The following is a 19,208-nucleotide window of genomic DNA, read 5'->3' as shown; positions in this document are numbered from 1 at the left end:
AATTTGTGGCAGCTTCCCAAGCTCTTTAAACACAGCGTTGTTTTTAATGACAAATGGACTTTATGGCACATGCAACCTACTAGAAGGCAGAAAGCTTAGAATTGCAAAAGCATTAGTCATCTAATAATAAAATACCTATGAAGAGGGTTACTGCCTACATCACTACACAACTGGCAAGAGTGAAACCCCTTTTGATGTGTCCATTTTTGACCACTAACCTGTGCAGTCTTACCTTTATCATCAAGGCAGCCAAAATAGAATGGGGAGCACCATTAATGTCAGCTTCTGCTACCTACTCCAGCCTCTGGGTGAACCAGACATCAACTGGAGAGGCTTGTTTTCACAAGTTTCTTTTCCACCTTGGTAGTTACTCAAGAGCAAACTGCTCACTAAAGGAACAAGCTGATTGTGCTGTCACAAAACCAACACCATATGCACTGCTTTGCCTCTAAATGTTTCTAGCTGAAGCTTTGTAACAGTTTACAATTTTAAATAAAGGCTCAAACCACTGAAAACAGAATGCTCAGATTCAAAGGAATGAAGAGAAGGAAAAAAAAATCAGGTGGCTTCTGAAAAATGGCATTTGCAGCAGTAGCACCCAATCTTCAAGTTTTGTTATACTTTGTTGTAATCTTCTAAGCTACAACCCTGTATTTTTTGAAGCAGAAGATGAGAGGGCTGCCTTATTTAAGAAGACAAAGGAAACACACACACTTAAAATCTCTGCATATTAAGGATTTTTTTATAGGCTTAAAGCTTTGTTACTGTCTGAGCATTCTCATTACAATGGTTCTTGGTTTGATTAGCAATGATAAGGGGTATCACCTACGGTCAATGCAATTCTTGTAGCATTAAAAGCTGGGTTGTTAGTCCATGAGCTTTTATGCTACACTGCATTTTCTCACCTTGACAGCCTATGTGAAGAACCCATAACCAAACAGTGTGACATCAGAAATGGAGAGTTGATGATAAATGGAATAGAAACATGGTGAAGGAAAAAACCAACAAAATATGTAAACAGAAAGAACAAGGGTACAAAAGAAATTAATGATTCAGAGAGACAAGAGCTGCAAAAAAACTTGATTATTTGGAGCTTATCATCCTAGCAATGGGAGGTTTTTAAAAACAGTTGAAGAAAAGTCATATGTGGCATACAGACCATAAATGTAAAACAGTAGAGAGACAGAAGGAATGCTAATATTAAAATTAAAAAAAAAAATTAAAAACTCTAAGATTTTCATCTCAAATTATGTTCCTGCTTTCATTCATTTGTTGCCACTGTGCTCCAGCCCTGTCTTTCTACATATCAGAACCACACTGTTACATCCCAGAGTTATGTCCTAGACCATTATCTACCAATTCCCAGGTCTCTCTTTGCTTGGTTCTCCAGTCTGGCACACACTGTTACAAAACACTTTAGTTCTTTGCAGCTTGAGAGATACTCCTATACTCAAAAGGTGGGGGCTTTTTGCCCTTCAGTGAAGGAAAATACATTTATCTTCTGCCCCAGTGAAGAGAAAGACAGAGAAGACAAGTGATTGTTCTGAGAAAGCCAATAATTTTTTGATCTAAGTCACGTTTCAAGCAACCACACACATTGGAAATTAATTGTCATGAAAATGGGAAATGAAGATTAGTCAATGATACAGCCAGCATGTAAGAGGAAAGATGTTAAAAACATCAAGACATTTAAGATGCTTTCTTCTTTCTGCTATGCTTTCTACAACATTGGGGCAACATTTTTAGGCAGGAGTTGCCCAGAGTCCAAGGCAACAGCCTCAAACCTGCACTCTGTTATCCCTAACCAGGGGTAGGAACTCACTCCTAGCAAATGCCAAATCTCTCCCACACTCCTTCAGCATTGCAGAGTTCAGCCCAGTTAGTTGTCTGCACTTGAAAACATTACATACCTGGTGCTCCTGGAAGGCCAGCTGACCCCAAGGGTCCTGGTTTTCCCTTAATGCCAAAAGGACCTCCAGGGCCAGGAGGTCCCCGCAATCCAGGGACACCTGAATATCCTGGATGACCCTGTTCACCTTTAATACCCAGGAGGCCTGGTCTTCCATCTAGCCCTGGAAACAGAGAGATGTGAAGTTACAGAACAAATAAAGCAAAATTCACAATTTTAATTAAAAAGTGTGTTTCAGTAAAAGCCTTTCAGTTGCATTAGATTCTAAGAGAAAACCAGCAAATTACCATCTGTGAGCAGCTCTGAGGAGCTGCAGTGTCTTAAGGAGATGGGAAAAGGTCTTTGAAAGACAAACAGTTTGATGTTCCCAGATACAAGCAGTATCAGTGCTCACCTTTTGGTCCTGGAAATCCAATATCACCTGTAAGCCCTTTATCACCTGGGAGTCCAGGTCGGCCACGCTCTCCCAGGGCTCCACTCTCAGCACCAAATACATCTCCAGGAGCTCCTTTTATTCCAGCTAAGCCTGAAGCACCCATTTTCCCAGGCAAACCATCTGTTCCATCCAGTCCTGGAAGTCCTTGTGACCCTTGGTCTCCTCGAGGTCCAGGGAAACCTTCAAGAGAAAACCAGTAAAAGACACTCAGCAGAAGCACAGAATAGCTGCTTCCATTAGCATCTTGAACAAAACCAACATTTTAAAAAATTCCATGCAAGAAAAAGTTGCTTGAAAAGTTGCAGAATGTTTCAGTACTGAATTAGAAACAGTAACTGGTGATATAAAGTCACCCCAGTAAATTCCCTCTTACCAGGTTCCCCTTGCAAGCCCATTATTCCTGGAGACCCTGGCTGTCCTTTAGACCCATGTAATCCAGGTTGGCCTGGAATGCCAGAAAAGCCTTTGCTGCCTTTGGGACCTAAGGGTAAAATTATATTAATTAATAATGCTAACAAATGAATAATGGAAGACAAAAACAACAGCACAAGAAAACAGGTTCGGATCTTTTCTGCAAAGCTGATGCTGGATACCCTTGCTGGATACACAATTTAAGCTAAACAAAGTCTCAAAGCTATGGCTGCTCATGAGCTACATAAACACAGAAGCAGAGGGTTTGTGTTCAGAGGCTACTTGAAAGGGAAAAAAATGGTGCAATTGTTATGATACTCCATGGGTTCTGAGCCTAGCTACTTGGGGAAAAAAAAAAGACATTGTTCTGCCAGTTAATGCTCTGGAAAAACTACCACTTGGAGGAGGATTAATTAGGAGGTATTATCTTTCTTGAGGAATAAGTGCTTCTTGGTAGTCAGCCAGTGCATTACATCAGTGGTCTCCTTACCTGGCAGTCCTGGAAAGCCGGGAGTCCCTGGGGGTCCGTATGCTCCAGGAACTATGCAGGGCAAGGTGACACCTAAAACAAAGGAACATTGAGGCTGCACACAGTCCCTTTCAGGCAGGTGGTCAGAAGAGGAACATTTAATATCCAGATGCTTTTTACAGGACACATCACAAGTGGCTGTGAGTGAACTTCTCTGAGACATTTCCTCTTCACGTGTTGTACAATAAAGAATGACATTTTCCAAAAAGCAAGCATTTGGGGTACAACTGACCTGGAAAGGGTAGTTTTAATTAATACTGTTCCATTCACCTCACATGGCCTTAAGAACTGTCTTGTGCAACTTTTTCAAAGACACTTCTGTAAAATAGCACATTCTGTATTTTATATTATTAGTCAGCAGTAGAATACTTGAACAATGGATATTTCGTGTGAGGATCACTGAAATGTAAATAGAATTGTTTCCTTGTGTGTTTTGCAAAATTATGTATGCAAGTCTTGCTGCAAAAATTATATAAGCAAAACTTTACCTTCCCCAGCTTAATACTCTACTTTATCACAGTTTACACAATAATATCTGAATATCAAGGAAATTAAACAATTATGAAATCATCGTGTCAGGCATAAAAGTGAAATATGGGCAATTCCAACATTTTTGGGTAATCTCATAATACCAGTCCAGCTTTTTATAAAACACTGAGTTAGACTTCCAAAGCAAGACAGTTTCACCTTGTTTTACAGCACGTGACATGAACTTGAGCAAAATTCCTCAGTGGTGTCTTCGACATGGTAACTTCAGTAGGTCACAGACACTCTCCACGTTTTTGTGATCAGACCTTTCAGTCTGGACAGCATAAGAAATTTCTTCCACCCACCCACATTTCTTCAATATTAGATGAAATTTCCTACATCAAAGGCTCTTTTAATGTATGCAAATTATTTCCTAGTATGGAGGGAATGATGCATTCACGAGTTTTCTTACACATCTCTATGGAGGTGCAAACTGAACTGGCTAATGACTTATTCACACTTTCCCACATATTTTGACTATAGATACTCTTCTACAAAGGACTGCTTATTGTTCCCAAAGCTTTGATGTAGCATTCATAATAAGCTGGTTTCTGATGTGCTCCACAGAATATCTGGAGTTCACATCACGCACAGAGCATTTTACTTTTACTTATCTCACAATGCAATTTTAATTTAGCAGATTTTGTAAGAGACAATTTACTGAACAAAGATGTAAGCATTCATAGCTATGAATTAGTAAAGCTTTTAGCATTTAGCATGTGACTTGAATTGGAAAAAAAGCTTATGCAGACTGTTCCTGGGGGACATTAATGCTAGCTGTCTCCTCACCCCATAACAACAACCCAGCATGACACTGGTGTGAGGTAATATGGCATCCGGCATAGCCAGCAACCTTCCCAGCACTGTTCTGGCCTGGCTCTCACCTCCCTCTGGGTTTGAGAGTCCTCCACCAACTCCTCACACTGCACTGGTCTTACCACCAAGTTTCTGAACTCAGAACATCAGTTTATCAGTCCAGAAAGCTATGCTACAATATACAAACCTATGCAAACCAATATACAAACCTATGCCTGCAAATACATTACTGATTCTGCATTATTGATACTGAAAGAATTACAAACCTAGAAGCCCAAGTACACACAGAATGAAAAATACACTGAAAATCAGCAGTGACAAAGAAAAAATACTGCTTGTCTTAATTTATATTTAAATGGCTGACATGGAATCAAGACACTGGGGCTAGTTCTCTGCAGTCATTTTGTTATGAAAGTATTTTCCATAAATGTTTAGATGTAACTCAATCTGAGAATGAGCATGACACATCATATATGAAGTATTATCAAACCCATATTTACTTTATCACTTGTCATTATGCTATGCTTTAGGTACATACAGTGGCACACCAACTAAGCCAAAGTGTAGCACCTGAGAAAGGAAACATAGCCCAGAGCTGGTTGCACCAGTCAAAACTGAACTCCCTACCTGACTGTGGTGACAATCTCTTATTCACCAACACCTGTTCATTCATACAATGTATTACAAATTGTTATTTTAAAAAAATCTGGAGCTCTTATTTCAATAGCAGTAATTCTGGATCCCTTTCCCCACCCTCGACGTGGGAGAGCCCAGTTGTGGTCCTAAGACATGTTCAAACAAGTTTCTCATCAGACTTAGTGCTACAAGTAATAGTTCTGAAAACTGACTAAGACGTCTCAGATATCAGTGAGTTACTATTTTTATCTGGACAATGAAGTAGGCTGTGCTTTTTTAAAAACCTCATATTATCATTCTTCCAAACTACCTTTGGTGTAAAATGATTCTCCAGCAATAGTCAGTGAGCAGGTCCACCTAACACTCTTAGTATTTGAGCACTGCTTGAGTATTTGTTGCTTATTATCTGTGTCCTCCTGAACATGACCACTTGAGAAAGCTGTGACTGCTGTGTGAGGTTGGTGAGCCCACGAACCAGTTATAATTAATTTAAAGAGCAATCTTTAGCCTAATGCAACCTTCTAGCCTGGCTACAAGCACAGCAGTAAGTCGAGTGCCATTTGACTTGCAGCTTTGCACCTTTCCATGATAAAGGCAGACCCAACAACACCTACCTGGGGGGCCTGGAAGACCTGCTTGTCCTGGAAACCCATCTGCTCCTGGGTCACCTGGCGGTCCACGAACTCCACTAGGACCTGGATATCCAACACCAGGAGAACCTATTTCTCCACGATGGCCCTTGGAGCCAGGTAGTCCTGGCAGTCCTTTTTCACCTGGGAAACCTAGCCCACCATCACCCTGTTCATAGCAAAGACAATTACAGCTGAAAATCAAAGATATATAGTTTTTAAAAGTGCATAAGAGTTTCGTTGTGCAAAGGTTCAGATGAGCCTGGAAAGGTATATGGAAACGACTGTAAATTATCTATCTTTATTTTAAAATGCAGGGAAAATCAGTGACTATTCAAAAGAATATTTTATGTTCTATTTGCCAAAATGCAAATATTACATATTCTGAAAGACATTTACTTTCTTTTTAATTAGAAAGTTTTTGGTGTGATTTTTCTATTTCAAGATTTCCCTTGTAGTTATGCCCCCAGTGTCTTTTATCTTTTAGGACACAATATAAAACAGAATTAGGGTCTACCCCACTACTGAAGTTTATCTTTTGACTGGGTAGCCAGAGGTATAAGGATTGGCAATTATTAATCCTGACAAAGACAAATTTGTGCTCTGGGATGTTGAGCTTTTTATGTATTTGGAGATTTACCACAGGGCTAATCACGACCAGTTAGCTAGGCCTGGCCACTGTCTCTGCTCCTTATTCCAGTTTTGAAGCACTGCTGCTAAATTAATTTGGACTTACTGGAGGGCCTGGTGGGCCTGGCAAGCCTGGAAGTCCATCCCTACCAGGAGTTCCCGGGATGCCTGAAGGTCCTCTGGGTGCTGTTGCACCACGGTCCCCACGAGCACCTTTGGCTGTTGCATAGGATGGATCCCCTTTTTCTCCCTTAGGGCCTGGAAGACCTTGCTGACCAGCTGAAGCCTACACACCAAAAGATAAAAACAACCCAGGAATATGAACATGCAGAGAAAAGGCTTTGCTTCTTAAAAATATCATATGAGGAAATGACTGGAGCTGGAAAGAATCTCCAAAGGGTTTCCTATTGTATACATTGCACTGGGCAAAAAAAAAAAAGAGAGGTTTGATTATTTTCAACTGTTTCTACTGTCACTACAGCTTTACATGGCAAGACAAACCCTGGTATACAGCACTAGAGAGACAGCAATCTTGTATGGCATCTGGGAATGTTATATCACTCATGATATAACAGGACCCAAGTACTGAATCTTCTTCCCTATTCCTTGGTGTGCTGCATTTACTGACACTAATAAAGATATTCTGAAGCTGAAAGATTGGTATCTTTATGGACTACAGTTTTCAAAAGTAAATACTTACAATGAGCAATGCTCAGCAATTTGGAAATTCCTGTTTGTTATGGTTGCTGTTTGATAAAACACCCAGCTCAACTCTCACTGATGTAATTAGCATCCAGCAGTCAGGAGGCAGACTGCATCTACGGTGCACAGTTTTTACAGCTATGAGCAATGATGTGGAAAGATCTCAGCATCTGATTTTTCAGATCTTCTCCCCATGCACATGTACATCTGCTTCCCCAGCCAGCCCTCACTTAGAAAGAGCCCTGGGTCTAATCCATGTATGTCTACATCCAAGAAGTCCTGGGGTGAATAACTGCTACTGTTTTTCTCTTGACTGATGAACGTGCAGTTCTCAGAACTTAAGAACCATTTCTTCTCCCATTTTTTATAGGTGATGCTGTCTCTACTTTCAGCTTCTTTTCACAGATCAGTTTCTAGGTTGCCTTTTTTTTTTTTAATCCAAACAAATAGAAGACATTATGGAAAAAAATAAAAATGTGTTCTGCTTTCACTACATTCAACACCAGCAATTGCACATGGGCACTTCTTCTCCTTTAATTCATGACAACCAATATAAACTCTTCCTGCCTTACCGGAGGGCCTCGCAGTCCTGGTGCACCCACAGTGCCTGGGTCTCCACCAATGCCCTTAGCACCAGGCACACCAGGGCTTCCCGATGGACCTGGTGGACCTGAGATGCCTTTTAGACCAGCTCTTGTAACTCCTCCATCACAAGCACAATCACCTGCCTCTCCTGGAAAATACAGTCAACACTCCAAACTCAGTTTCATTTGGATAAAGACCCTTTTCAGTTGCAAGAGCTTCAAAAGGAGTATTTGATTCCATTAAGACAAAGCCATTCTCATATGATGTGATTTTATGCCTCCTCTGCTCAGGTGATGAGAGTGCCAAGCAAGTGGAGCTCAGGTTTTCTCCAGCTGAATTTCTGTGCAATGCCCCTCACCAAATTACCATGTGCAGCATAAACCTCAGCACTTCTAGACCTCTTCCCAAAGGTTTAAACCTTCCTAAACAGATGGGTTTAGGAGAGCTTTAGGGAAGTCTTACTGGTTTTTTTAGAGATAGTTATTATGTCAGAGAAAGCAACTCCATACTTCCACTCACAGTAGGTTACAATGACCCTCACCTGAATCTTTATATTTCCCTGAACTGTAATTGGCCATGGATCCAAACAATCACCAAGCACAGTGGTGTCTGCATCATAACAGCTTTTGCTGCTGATTCTGTCTAACACTAAGACCCAAATTCTCACAAATTTTAGCACAGAAGAGGATAAAATTGAGTTTCTCTGTCATTTACAGTCTGTATTGCCAAAAGCAGTGAACAAGATTTTATTTCTAGGTCTCACTGCATCTTATGGCTTTAAAGCATAACTTACTTAGCTAATTTTCTGGGTATGAGATATTTATCGGTTTATTTGGCTGAGCAGAGTAGGAGGTAAAACCAGGATTTTACTGGCAGTGCTGGGCATAACTCTGTCTAAATTGTAAAGGCTGTTGGCTCCCTTAACCCAGCTCAACCTCCTGTGATTTGTCATAAAGACACATCTCATCCCTTAGAATATTAACCACGTGTAAATGTATTTCTGAGGCCCAGTGACTGCTAAAAGGGTCTCCCAAAACAAGAGTCATTTACCTTTGTAGCCCTTTGGACCCAAAGCTCCTGGAAGCCCTCTTTGTCCAGGCTCCCCTGGGGCCCCAATCCTTCCACTCAGGATCATGTCTGGGGAGAATGAAGGGCCTATATGCAGAAAGAAGGCAAGGAAAAGCCATGAGAAGGCTGATTTCCAGCTCTTTACTGACTTACAATGTCAGTTTTGCAGCTGACGGAAATGGCACTGGATGAAACCGCAACTGTGGAAGTTACACAAGGAGGTGGAACTTGGTTGGTATCATGGGTTGCAGTCCTCTGCCACGTTTGCTTCCAGCTCCTCATACAGAAAAGCAAAAGCTCTCAAAACGTGGATGCAACAGAGTTTCATTCCTCTGCTCTGCCACTGCACCTTTTGGCAGACTTAGTTGGCCAAAGAACTCACCAAACTGTGAACAGGAGGTACAAAGAAGGGCAAATGGCTTCTCATTCAGTGGCTGCGGCTCAGGAAAGACACTAAATGGTAAAAAGGTTAAGGGGACTTGTCCTGTCTCTCACTTCATGACTGCAGGATTATTTTCTACATCTGTTTATATGCTGAATAGAATGAAACATAAGCTGACGGAAACAGCAGTGGAAAGTGATCTAACATAATCTAAAACTACACTGTCTGAAAACCCTTCCCCTCAGTGACAACAGTAAGACTGAGTGCTGACCAGCACCGTCTGATGTGCCACGGAAACAAACTGCAACCATCAGCTAAACACAGCTACAAGAGCTTTACAGACTCTGCAGAAAAGTGAGCCAGATTTGACTAGCAAACAGTTATTGATAAGAGACCACTTATTTCTTCTGCACAGAAAATCATTTCATCAGACCATGCTCACTGGCTCCATCATTGGACCGTGTCCTGTTTTGAAAGGTTGGCTCTCAAAAATAAAACAGGCTGTTTGAATGCAGCTTATGGCAGAATGGTAAAACACAAAGTTTTGTTAAATCAACCCTTTTCATGTAATACTCAATTTCTGAGGAAAATAAAACAATGCACAATTAATTAATCAGGCCATCTATACAAATGAACATGTAAAAATAAAATCACATTTCATTAGATCTGAGAACTGTCTCTTCAGGCATCCTATCTGACCCCTGGTACCCAAAATACCTACTCACAAGACAGATATTTACCTCAGGTGTTCATAAGGTCATGGTCTATTCTTTACCTAAGCTAATAAGAGACTAGAACTTCAAAGTGTCATAAATTGTGTTTACATAACCTTATGCTTCAGTCTCTCAGGCTACCACTCTTAACAATAATTAGCTCTATTTTCTTACTTCGTAGGAGTGGCTGCTGATATATTTAAGTTTGTGGGTTACAATCACAAAGAGGTGTCAGTCAAATATTTAAGATTTGCTAAATAAATAAATTTGTCTTGTTTCACTCTGAATCCAATACAAAAACAGATGTAAAAAATATACATACGTGGTGGACCAGGCAATCCTGGTGCTCCTGGCAGACCCGGTAAACCACCTCTGCCGGGAGGGCCTGGTAATCCAATTGTTGCTCTTCCTGGTTCTCCCACTTCCCCCTTCACACCTGGAATACCTGGAGACCCTCCAGGGCCCATTCCATCTAGACAACAATGACACAGTGAGCAGCTCTCCAGCAGAAAACACATTCTAGTACTTTTAATGCTACAAAAATTACTGTTGTGCCCTGAACTACAACCATGTTAGCACAGAACAATGTGTAATTGTACACAAAGGAAAAAGTACTAATTGGAGGCACCAACTGGCTTAAATTTACACACTCCTTTGGTCATCCAAAAAGCTTCACAGCACTGCATTTAAGTCCCACTAATGAATTAGACAAATAACTATGTGAGACTGAGGGAGTTTTATTTTTTTATTTCCTTTCAATGAGACAATTTCCTTAGTAGTTCCTAGTCTCTGGATCATTGCAGGCCAGAACTTCACAGATGACATTCAAGTGAAAAAGATCTCTTTTGAGTGAGATCTTTGATGGGGCAAATGGGTTGCACCAGCCATGGGCTTATCTAGACAATCTGCTAGCTCTTTACTGCAAACATGAAAAGTCATTAAAAAAATTTAAGAAGCATTCACTAGGATTTAAAATGTAGGAAGGGTTCTGCCAACCAATTCAGTCAAAATGGAAATCAAACAACAGCCTCCTGTGTGCACTGCTACACCAAATAGTCACACATGAACACTTACCTGGGCTGTCATAACTGTGGCACTAACTCTGCTCCCATCCAGGTCAACACAATTGGCTTCCCTGTGTGACATCCCTGTCTCCTATTTCTCATACAGCAGTCTGCAAATCAGTCAGCTGAAGGAGCAGGGACAGGCTTGCACCAATACCTTCACCATCTCCAGGCCACTATCCAGATAATTCCCAGCAAAAAACACAGCAAACAGCTTGTAAGGGCACTGTAAGCAGCTGCTTTACCTATCTCCAGGCCTGGAAACCCTGGAGCTCCTGGAAGGCCTGGTAAACCACTGATCCCTTCATCTCCTGGAGGACCAGGTATTCCTGGGTTTCCGGGGTCACCTGGTGCACCTATTAGACAAAGAGGAAAACAAGGAAGAAAATCTCAGAATTTCTGCTGGAAAACTCTTCAGTCAATTCCTGTAGTGGCCACTGACCTCATGGATAGCAAAGGCTGCCAAGCTGTTAGCAGGAAGCCTGTTAGTCAAAGTTAATAATAATGGGAAAAAATCCTCCTGAGCTGTTATAGAGGTTGTTTCAAACTTGACTACATGTGAAGGAAGAAGAATAGGACAGACCATACAATTTGTCCCCTTACCTTTATGGCTTCACAGACTGTTCCCATTGAGGCCTCAATCAACTGTGGCATTAATTAAGCTCATTTTCTCAACAATATTCTTACCACATTGAACAATAAATAACAGCAGAATGACATTCAGAGCCCTCATTACCAAGCAACACAAGGAAGCCACTTTTCCCTGGTACACCGAAGACGGACAGAGTAGACACACAGCACAGACTCTGTGCTTACAAACAGTCTGCCTCCCAGGCACAAAATTTCAACCTGCCTTGAAACAGATCATCCTGCAATGTGGGGATGAAAGGCTTTCTGTAAACTCTGAAGCTATAAACAAAGGACCAAACATATCCGTATGCCAACAATACAGAAATTAAAGGAAGAATAACAAGGGATGGGTTAGACCCAATATACAACGTGGAGAAGTGGTAAAATACAGTGAGAAAGAAACTTGGATCAGAAAAAGTGCTTTAGATGAGTTCCAAAACAAAATGGAAATGAGTACCTGAAATGACTACACCTTCCCTGTCAATAACGACAGGAGGGCCTGGGGGACCGATGTCACCTAATTCACCCTGCAGAGAAAACAGATTCATGCCACACTGAGATGGGTGATGGAGAGGAGGAGTGCTTGTCAGGAAACACACTGTATTGTGGTACCAATGTCTGTGGTCATTCTCTACCCATCATTCCTTGTGTTGGTGAAGAATTCACTTTGTTCTGGTATTCATAATCATCTGCTGTCCTGACTTACACCCTCCTGTCTGATGAAGCTGATGGCTGCCTCAAATAAGATGGCTGCTACTATCCAGCTATCCTCTGAAGGCATCTCACTACCTCCATAGGAAGCATGGACTTGTATATACAATGTGTACTGGAGACCAGTTATTGTATCAGCACATTGACCAATATCAGGTAGATGATATCTGTTCACCTTGTGGTAAAAGCTGCTATGAACATACTCATTTTTAAAAGCATCCATCATTGCAGCTATCTGCTGCTTTGGAATCCTGAATTTCAATAATAGGAGCTTCTAGGAAAATGTACTGCTCCATAAAATCATCCAGGTAGAACAAGCAAGTTTTGATAAACTGCAGTGTCACTCCATCCTCTCACTGATACTCCCAGAGAGTATCAGATCCTCTTTGAAATAGCAAGTGCAAAATCTGACTGCTGTCCAAATTACCATCATATTTATCATATAAACGCCACGCAGTGAGCCAAGGCAGTGCACACTTTGTTGTTCTTCAAGTAATATTCCTTTTTTCATAAACCTCTACTATTACATCTTCCATGTGCTTTGCATGAAAAACCCCTTCTGTACCTGTATTTCATGTCTACCAACCACAGAGCAATCTTGGTGGCAGATCAGTTTTTTTCACAGTGAACTACTATCCAATCATTTTCCACTCAGTTTACAGTTGTCTGACTCTTTAAATTGTGAGATACCCAGAAAATGTCTCCTATGCATTGTCTATCTCCAGTACGATGAACTGAACACATTTCTACATTATCAGATCTAAGATCTCAGACAGCCTTGACAACTATCTTAACATTCACTTACTTCCACCTAATCTTGCCTCAGCTGTCCAGTAAATATGGCATTGCTGAAAGGATAAAGGAGACCAGAAAGGCTTCATCTACAATTCTAAGTCATGAAGTTGCATGATTGAACGTTGAAAAAATATTAAAATACCACAGTTCAACAACCAATCACTTTTATGCTTAACAATAAAGTAAATGATGAATTGAAACATACTGAAAATTATAGTGATACAGAGGTACAGAGAAGGTCTAACTAGGGCAACAATGCTTATTTATTCCTACAAACATCTTTAAAAAAGCAACGCTTTAGTGAGAAGTTACCTTCATGCCTTCTACTCCATCCAGTCCTGGATAGCCTGGAACACCTGGATGACCCTGCAAAATCACACAGGGAACACTGATACAGAGTGAGACAATAAGTGGCATTATTTGTTAGCTGAGACATCTTCAGTGCCTGGACTTGAACCACAAACCCAACTCATTGTCCTACCAAACATCTGAAGAAGAAATAGAGAAAATTGATGGCATCAATTTCTCAGCATTCGTAAAATATCAGAGCTCCTTCAGGCCTCCCTTTGCTGTAAAGATGATGAGAACCTGTGAGGATGTGCAAGCCAGGAGGACACCTTGGAGTTCAACTTCAGTATATTTTGAAAAGGATGTACGTAAAATATAGAAGAAAGTGACTGAACACGCAGGGTTAACTAGAGAGACAGATCAAGAGATTTAAAGTTTTATATGGACTTTCTACTTAGCTTCACTATTTTAAAATCTGTCAGAGAACTTGCAGTCACTAAATAAGGAAGTCAGTAAACCTTAAGCAGTTAGATGGCTTCTGTAACTGTAAGCACAGTAAAAAATAAAAGAAATCTCACCTTTCTCCCTGGAATCCCATCAGATCCATCCAGTCCCAAAAGACCCTAGAGCAGCCAAAAAAATTAACTTTCAGAGGCTTCCTCTCAGGTTCATCTTATTAAATCAGGCTCCAAATATCTCACCACCAAAGAATGAAAAGTTAAAATTTTCAGAAAGAGAAGCTACCGCTGATTTTCCTATCTCTCAAATATTAACAATCATAATGGGAAGAATTTAATAGAATAATTGATAAAAGAAGTCTTATCTTATTTAGCCATTGTCTTTCTAATTGGCAGTTCAAGTTAATTAGGTCATGGTGTCTCAACTTCCTAAGAAGTTAGGTCATTAGTTTGTAATTATAAAGCCATAAATCTTAATGCAGTCAAGACTTTCTATCAGACAATTTATTCTGCATATACAGAAAAGAATGCCTTGGTCTTCCTGTTGTCTATAAGCACATCTCTGCAGGTGGTTTGAAGAACCTATGGCTGGTGTGTGCCTGAGCACGCTGTTAACTTCCACATTCATTGGCCAGACAGACCAGTGTGTGGCCAGCTTGCCCCATTTTTTACCCAAATATCTATCTGTGTTCTCTCATGGCTGATTCTGGCACTGGCTAAGAGTTCATTAAAGTACGTCCAAGGCCTCTTTATTATCTTCATTTGGACTTCTGCAAGCTTCCTTTTCTGTGAAGCTTTCAAAAAAATTGGAAAAACACTGGCCCTGCAGCATCAAGCCCTCCACTCAATACTTCATATGACTTTCTTGGGCTGCCTTGTCTGTGTACATCTTCATCTCACCTTTAATCTGAGGCTTTATTGAGATAAGAATATCTGCTGGTTCTCTTGTTGTATGGTGCTGGCTACGCTGGGACTCAGTCCTATGTCTGAGACTCTTATATGCTTTGGGAATGCTTCTGTTCATGAAAGGCCCACTTCATGTGTTTAAAAACAGGCATTTAAGGACTTTGTGAAGTTACCTACCCTGCCACCTGGTAAGCCAGGCACACCTTTTTCTCCTTTTTCTCCAACACCTCCAAATCCCTGAGGAAAAATATCAACATTAAATTTGTGTTCTGTTTGGAACTGAACAGCACAGCCCTACGTAAAGTGAGCACAAACCAATTTTTTAACATAAACAGTACAACAGAGAGATAAAGGGAACTGACTGTTTCTATTGGGACTATTTTGCCCCAGGAAGAAAACCTCTATCAGCCAGACTTGGCAGGATGTGCAGTACAGTACCTTCTTCACTCCCCAAGAATTCCATCCATTTAAATCATGGTACATATTCCAGTTGCAAATGCAAGGGACAGCGAAGACCTGCCAATGCTACTCTGTATTCCATTCTACATTTAGAAATTATTTGAAATCTCATTTCTTAACTCTGGCAGCTCAAGGGAATGCTCAGAGCACGTTTTTCACTTCTAAAGCCTCAGAACAACACAAAACTAGCATTTTCATGCTCAACATTGGGAAATGTTTGGTGGCTTTCCCAGTCAGCAAGAAGTATCAAATCCAGAGACAGAACACCAGGATTTAATTTCAGCAAGAGTTACAGTAGTTAAGCAATTTTCAGGCTTCAGTCTTAAAATATCTTATGGTTGAGGTTAAGTTTGCACATATGTTCAGCTTCACCAGCTTCAATGGGTCTCTTGTGATGCATAAAGCTAAAAATGCACATAATGGAGCATGTCCAAAGAGGCTAATAACAAATTGTACTTCATGTACAGGTTTTTCTTGCACGTATTTCTACTAAGAACATCTGTACATTGAAGAAACTGGCAAACAATTTATCTTATTAGTCAGAAGTTCCTCAAAATATTTATTCCCTAAACTTAGGGAAACAACCTCTGTTTACAAAAGATTATAAGCTGGGAAATAGTTCTCTGGAATCCATGGATAATTTGTTGCTCTTGATTCATATAGAGAAGATGCTTAACATTGCTGAGTTTATGAGCACTAATGTTAAACAGCCCATTTTAACTGGCTATATATATAGACAGACAGAAAGATCTGCATGTGCTTTACAGCTTTAAAGTAAAATAACAAAAGATGTGTTTAGACATAATTAAAGGGGGAAAAAAAAGAATTTTTAAAGATGTCTGTGGGCCATCAAGGAACACTGCCATCAAGTGGCCATGTCCCGGGTACAGCTACGTGCAGGTTTCCTCTGAAATGTTGGCTGCCTTCTAAGTGGATGGTAGGACAGCATTATCTTCCTTGTATCTACAGCACAAAAAAATATCAGATTAGAGTTTACACTCAGCAAAAGGTCTTGTGGACATTCTTATCAGATTTTCAAAGTTCTCTGGTGCCTAGAAACTCCTGTGGAGATCTTGTGAGCTATTCAGAGAGTGTGGAACCATCTAACTCATAGTAGGCAAATATTAAAAACCCTTCTCTGTCCTTACCGGAATGCCAGGCAATCCTTTGTCTCCAGGTAATCCTTGAGGGCCCGGCTCACCCTGACAAGGGGGAAGAGATAAGCACAATAAATCACTGTGCCTGTGAAAGCAAGACTTTCCCCAATCCAGTCCTCATGCTCCTGACACCTAAAGCAAGGCCTTGTAATTTGTTTATCAGCAAATACACTGGATTTGTGTCACCATGTACCAGACAAAGTGTCTCTCAGCAGACAGACAGGTCCCAGATTAATTCAATATGCCTAATTTTAATGTGTGTAGAGAATTTTTAACAAGATCCATACAGCTTTTTTAAAAACACTGATGACCTCAATATGTATCTCAGAGAATTCCAGACTAACAAAATAAAGGTGGGAAATCTGATTGTTTCAGAGTACTGTGCACCAAAGCAAGAGCTGGAGCTTTCATTTATTTTTCTAAATTGATTGGAGTTTTTCACTTCAGTTGACACAATTTCACAAATCCAACAAAACCAGACTACAGTTCATTTATTTTTGGGATTAATGATGAATACCTCAAATAGCTTTCAGATTTCTCCTTCTCAGAGGTGTGCATTTTGTAGTGGCCCACAATGCTCTGAGCTAAGAATATTTTTATTCAATAGCCATTTGACAGAACAAACTAGTACAGAAAATTCTTCTGATTCGGAAATGTAAGAGCTCTCACTGTCCAGTAATTTTGCTAATTCTTGAGTGAAGGTGCATGGGGAGGGAGAGGGTCTGTGAACTGCATTTACAGACCTTTTCTCCTTGCTTTCCTTTTGGAAATCCCATGAATTCCAGTATGCCAGTGGATGGTGGGGGACCTGGAGGACCAGGCAGCCCTACATCGCCCTGTTGACAAAAGAGGAAGATATTAGGATATGCAAAACATGTTTAATTTTCTATGGAAGTGACCTGCAAATCAGAAGAAAAACAATTCTAATTATATCTCATGTATCTAAATCTGTGTGCCTGAATGCTGGCACAGGAGTTTGGTCATGGAAGTCAGAAGTTCAGAAGGAAAATTAAGATGACCAAAATGCATTTGTTTCCAAAGACTTGTGGGCATAAAAACATGGCAAGGGGGAAAAAAAAGAAAAGGCTCGGCGCTTAAATCAACAGGAAAACATTCCAGAAAAACTTTGGGAAGAAATATCAAAGAAAAAAAAGGAAGGAGCTATTAGAAATGTAGAATGCTGAGAATTAATTTTAACAGCAGCAGAACCAAGTCTCATATTGAGAACTTTAAGAAGCCCCATTATGCCAGTGTAAATTCTCACAGAGAATGCAGGACATCCATTTAGGGTACTGAGACAATAAATTATGTGTTGGTTGACCCAAAGAATATCACGAAAGCTAAAAAGAATGAAGTCAGTGGAATAATTCAAAATAAGGTGAGGGTTAAAAGCAACTGAAAGAAGGAGACTGAAAAGATGTCTAAGGACCTCATGTCTTGATAACCACAAAAATACTCAATATTTTCCCCTTCCTCTTCTTCACCCAGAGAAAGCTCCCATTCTTTTTTTGTGTACCAACAGATAAGGAACCAGTAAGACTCTTTAGTATTTGGACTGTTAGTCAGTCCAAGAGAGGAAAAGAAAAAGGAAAGGAAGAGAATGCTGGAATCTAGCAACTTTCTAGAGGAGTAAGCTGTGATGGAACACTAGAGTATTATTTCATGCTCCCTCCATAACAGAACAAGTTTCACCTACCTTTTCTCCTTTCTCTCCTTGAAAGCCTAATCCCATGTTACCCTAGGAGAGGAAAAAAACCAGGATGAATAAAACAACAGCAACAACATCATCACTATCCTCTAGGCCCACAGCACTGTTAAAAACACAACAATCAGGTGTAAAAGGAAGACAGGAAAGGTAGGTACTTACTTTTGGACCTGGTGGCCCAGGAGGACCCACTGGACCCTAGATATGAACAAGAGCAAGATTTTATTCCTCTTGACTTAATTAGGATGCAACTGAAGCAATGCTGGGATCTGCAGTGGTACCTGAACTTTCTTGCCTCCAAACCAAAAGTGATACATGTGGTCTTAAGTCTTGGCATCTCTACTAGCACAGCCCTTTGGCACTGTCTTTAATTAAGAGCAAACTTCAACTTAAAGTCAACAAACATGCAGCTTGTTTTTACCTCTTCCCAATGGAAACTCTCTTGTAGGATCTTGAAAAGGCAACTCTAGCACAGTTCATGATAACAAAGGCTCCAAACATGCAGAGATCAGTCTATTCCCTCTAGTCCTGAGACCAGGAAGGGCTCAGAACAGTATAATGTAGTGTATGTACACAGCACCCTAGAGCTTTGCTGGAGCCCTCACTCATGATTGTTGCTCTGGACACTCCAGAGAGGAGACCTGTGATCAGATTAAACCATCCAAGACTGAGCATTCTGTGCTTGAAGTCAGCTGTGCTCAGTCCTTTCAGATGCACACACACTTTTGCTCGTTGTCAGGACACAAATGCAGACCAGGAGGGAAAACCACCAAGAGTTTGAACTGTTCTATCAACAAGTGCAATGCCTGAGGTCTCTTACCTGCAGACCTGGTAACCCTATAGGGCCTGCAGAACCTACTGGACCTGGAAAACCTTTTGGGCCCTACAAGGAAAAGAGAGGACAAGTAGTGTATGTGCAGCATTTACCCCATCAAACCCCAACCAAAGATGAAGTGTGTCTCAGGAAACATTAAAAAATATCCCCTAATTAAGTATGCCAATTTAAGTACTGTAACAATCTATTTCACATGATCAGATGTATTTTGGAAATCAAAGTTACA

General features: G+C 40.6%; 1 protein-coding gene across 2 annotated transcripts in view; it reads right to left on the bottom strand.

Moving 5' to 3' along the window:
* COL4A6 (collagen type IV alpha 6 chain) overlaps window positions 1-19,208 on the bottom strand; it is a 115,839-nt gene that overhangs the window by 14,912 nt on the left and 81,719 nt on the right. For both annotated transcript variants that reach the window (XM_064669815.1, XM_064669816.1), the window contains exons 9-27: window positions 18,968-19,030; window positions 18,310-18,345; window positions 18,139-18,180; window positions 17,186-17,278; window positions 16,434-16,487; window positions 15,004-15,063; window positions 14,041-14,085; window positions 13,487-13,540; window positions 12,126-12,195; window positions 11,284-11,394; window positions 10,297-10,446; window positions 8,862-8,966; window positions 7,799-7,959; window positions 6,631-6,810; window positions 5,880-6,063; window positions 3,247-3,318; window positions 2,719-2,826; window positions 2,304-2,525; window positions 1,911-2,072 (exon numbers count right to left, since the gene is read on the bottom strand). In XM_064669815.1, coding sequence (XP_064525885.1) covers window positions 1,911-2,072; window positions 2,304-2,525; window positions 2,719-2,826; window positions 3,247-3,318; window positions 5,880-6,063; window positions 6,631-6,810; window positions 7,799-7,959; window positions 8,862-8,966; window positions 10,297-10,446; window positions 11,284-11,394; window positions 12,126-12,195; window positions 13,487-13,540; window positions 14,041-14,085; window positions 15,004-15,063; window positions 16,434-16,487; window positions 17,186-17,278; window positions 18,139-18,180; window positions 18,310-18,345; window positions 18,968-19,030 — 1,972 coding nt within the window. The remainder of the gene's footprint in view (window positions 1-1,910; window positions 2,073-2,303; window positions 2,526-2,718; window positions 2,827-3,246; window positions 3,319-5,879; window positions 6,064-6,630; window positions 6,811-7,798; window positions 7,960-8,861; window positions 8,967-10,296; window positions 10,447-11,283; window positions 11,395-12,125; window positions 12,196-13,486; window positions 13,541-14,040; window positions 14,086-15,003; window positions 15,064-16,433; window positions 16,488-17,185; window positions 17,279-18,138; window positions 18,181-18,309; window positions 18,346-18,967; window positions 19,031-19,208) is intronic.

The sequence above is a fragment of the Pseudopipra pipra genome, chromosome 13 (genome assembly GCF_036250125.1).
Source record: "Pseudopipra pipra isolate bDixPip1 chromosome 13, bDixPip1.hap1, whole genome shotgun sequence".
NCBI classification, from domain to species: domain Eukaryota; kingdom Metazoa; phylum Chordata; class Aves; order Passeriformes; family Pipridae; genus Pseudopipra; species Pseudopipra pipra.
This window is presented reverse-complemented; position numbering and strand designations above follow the sequence as displayed.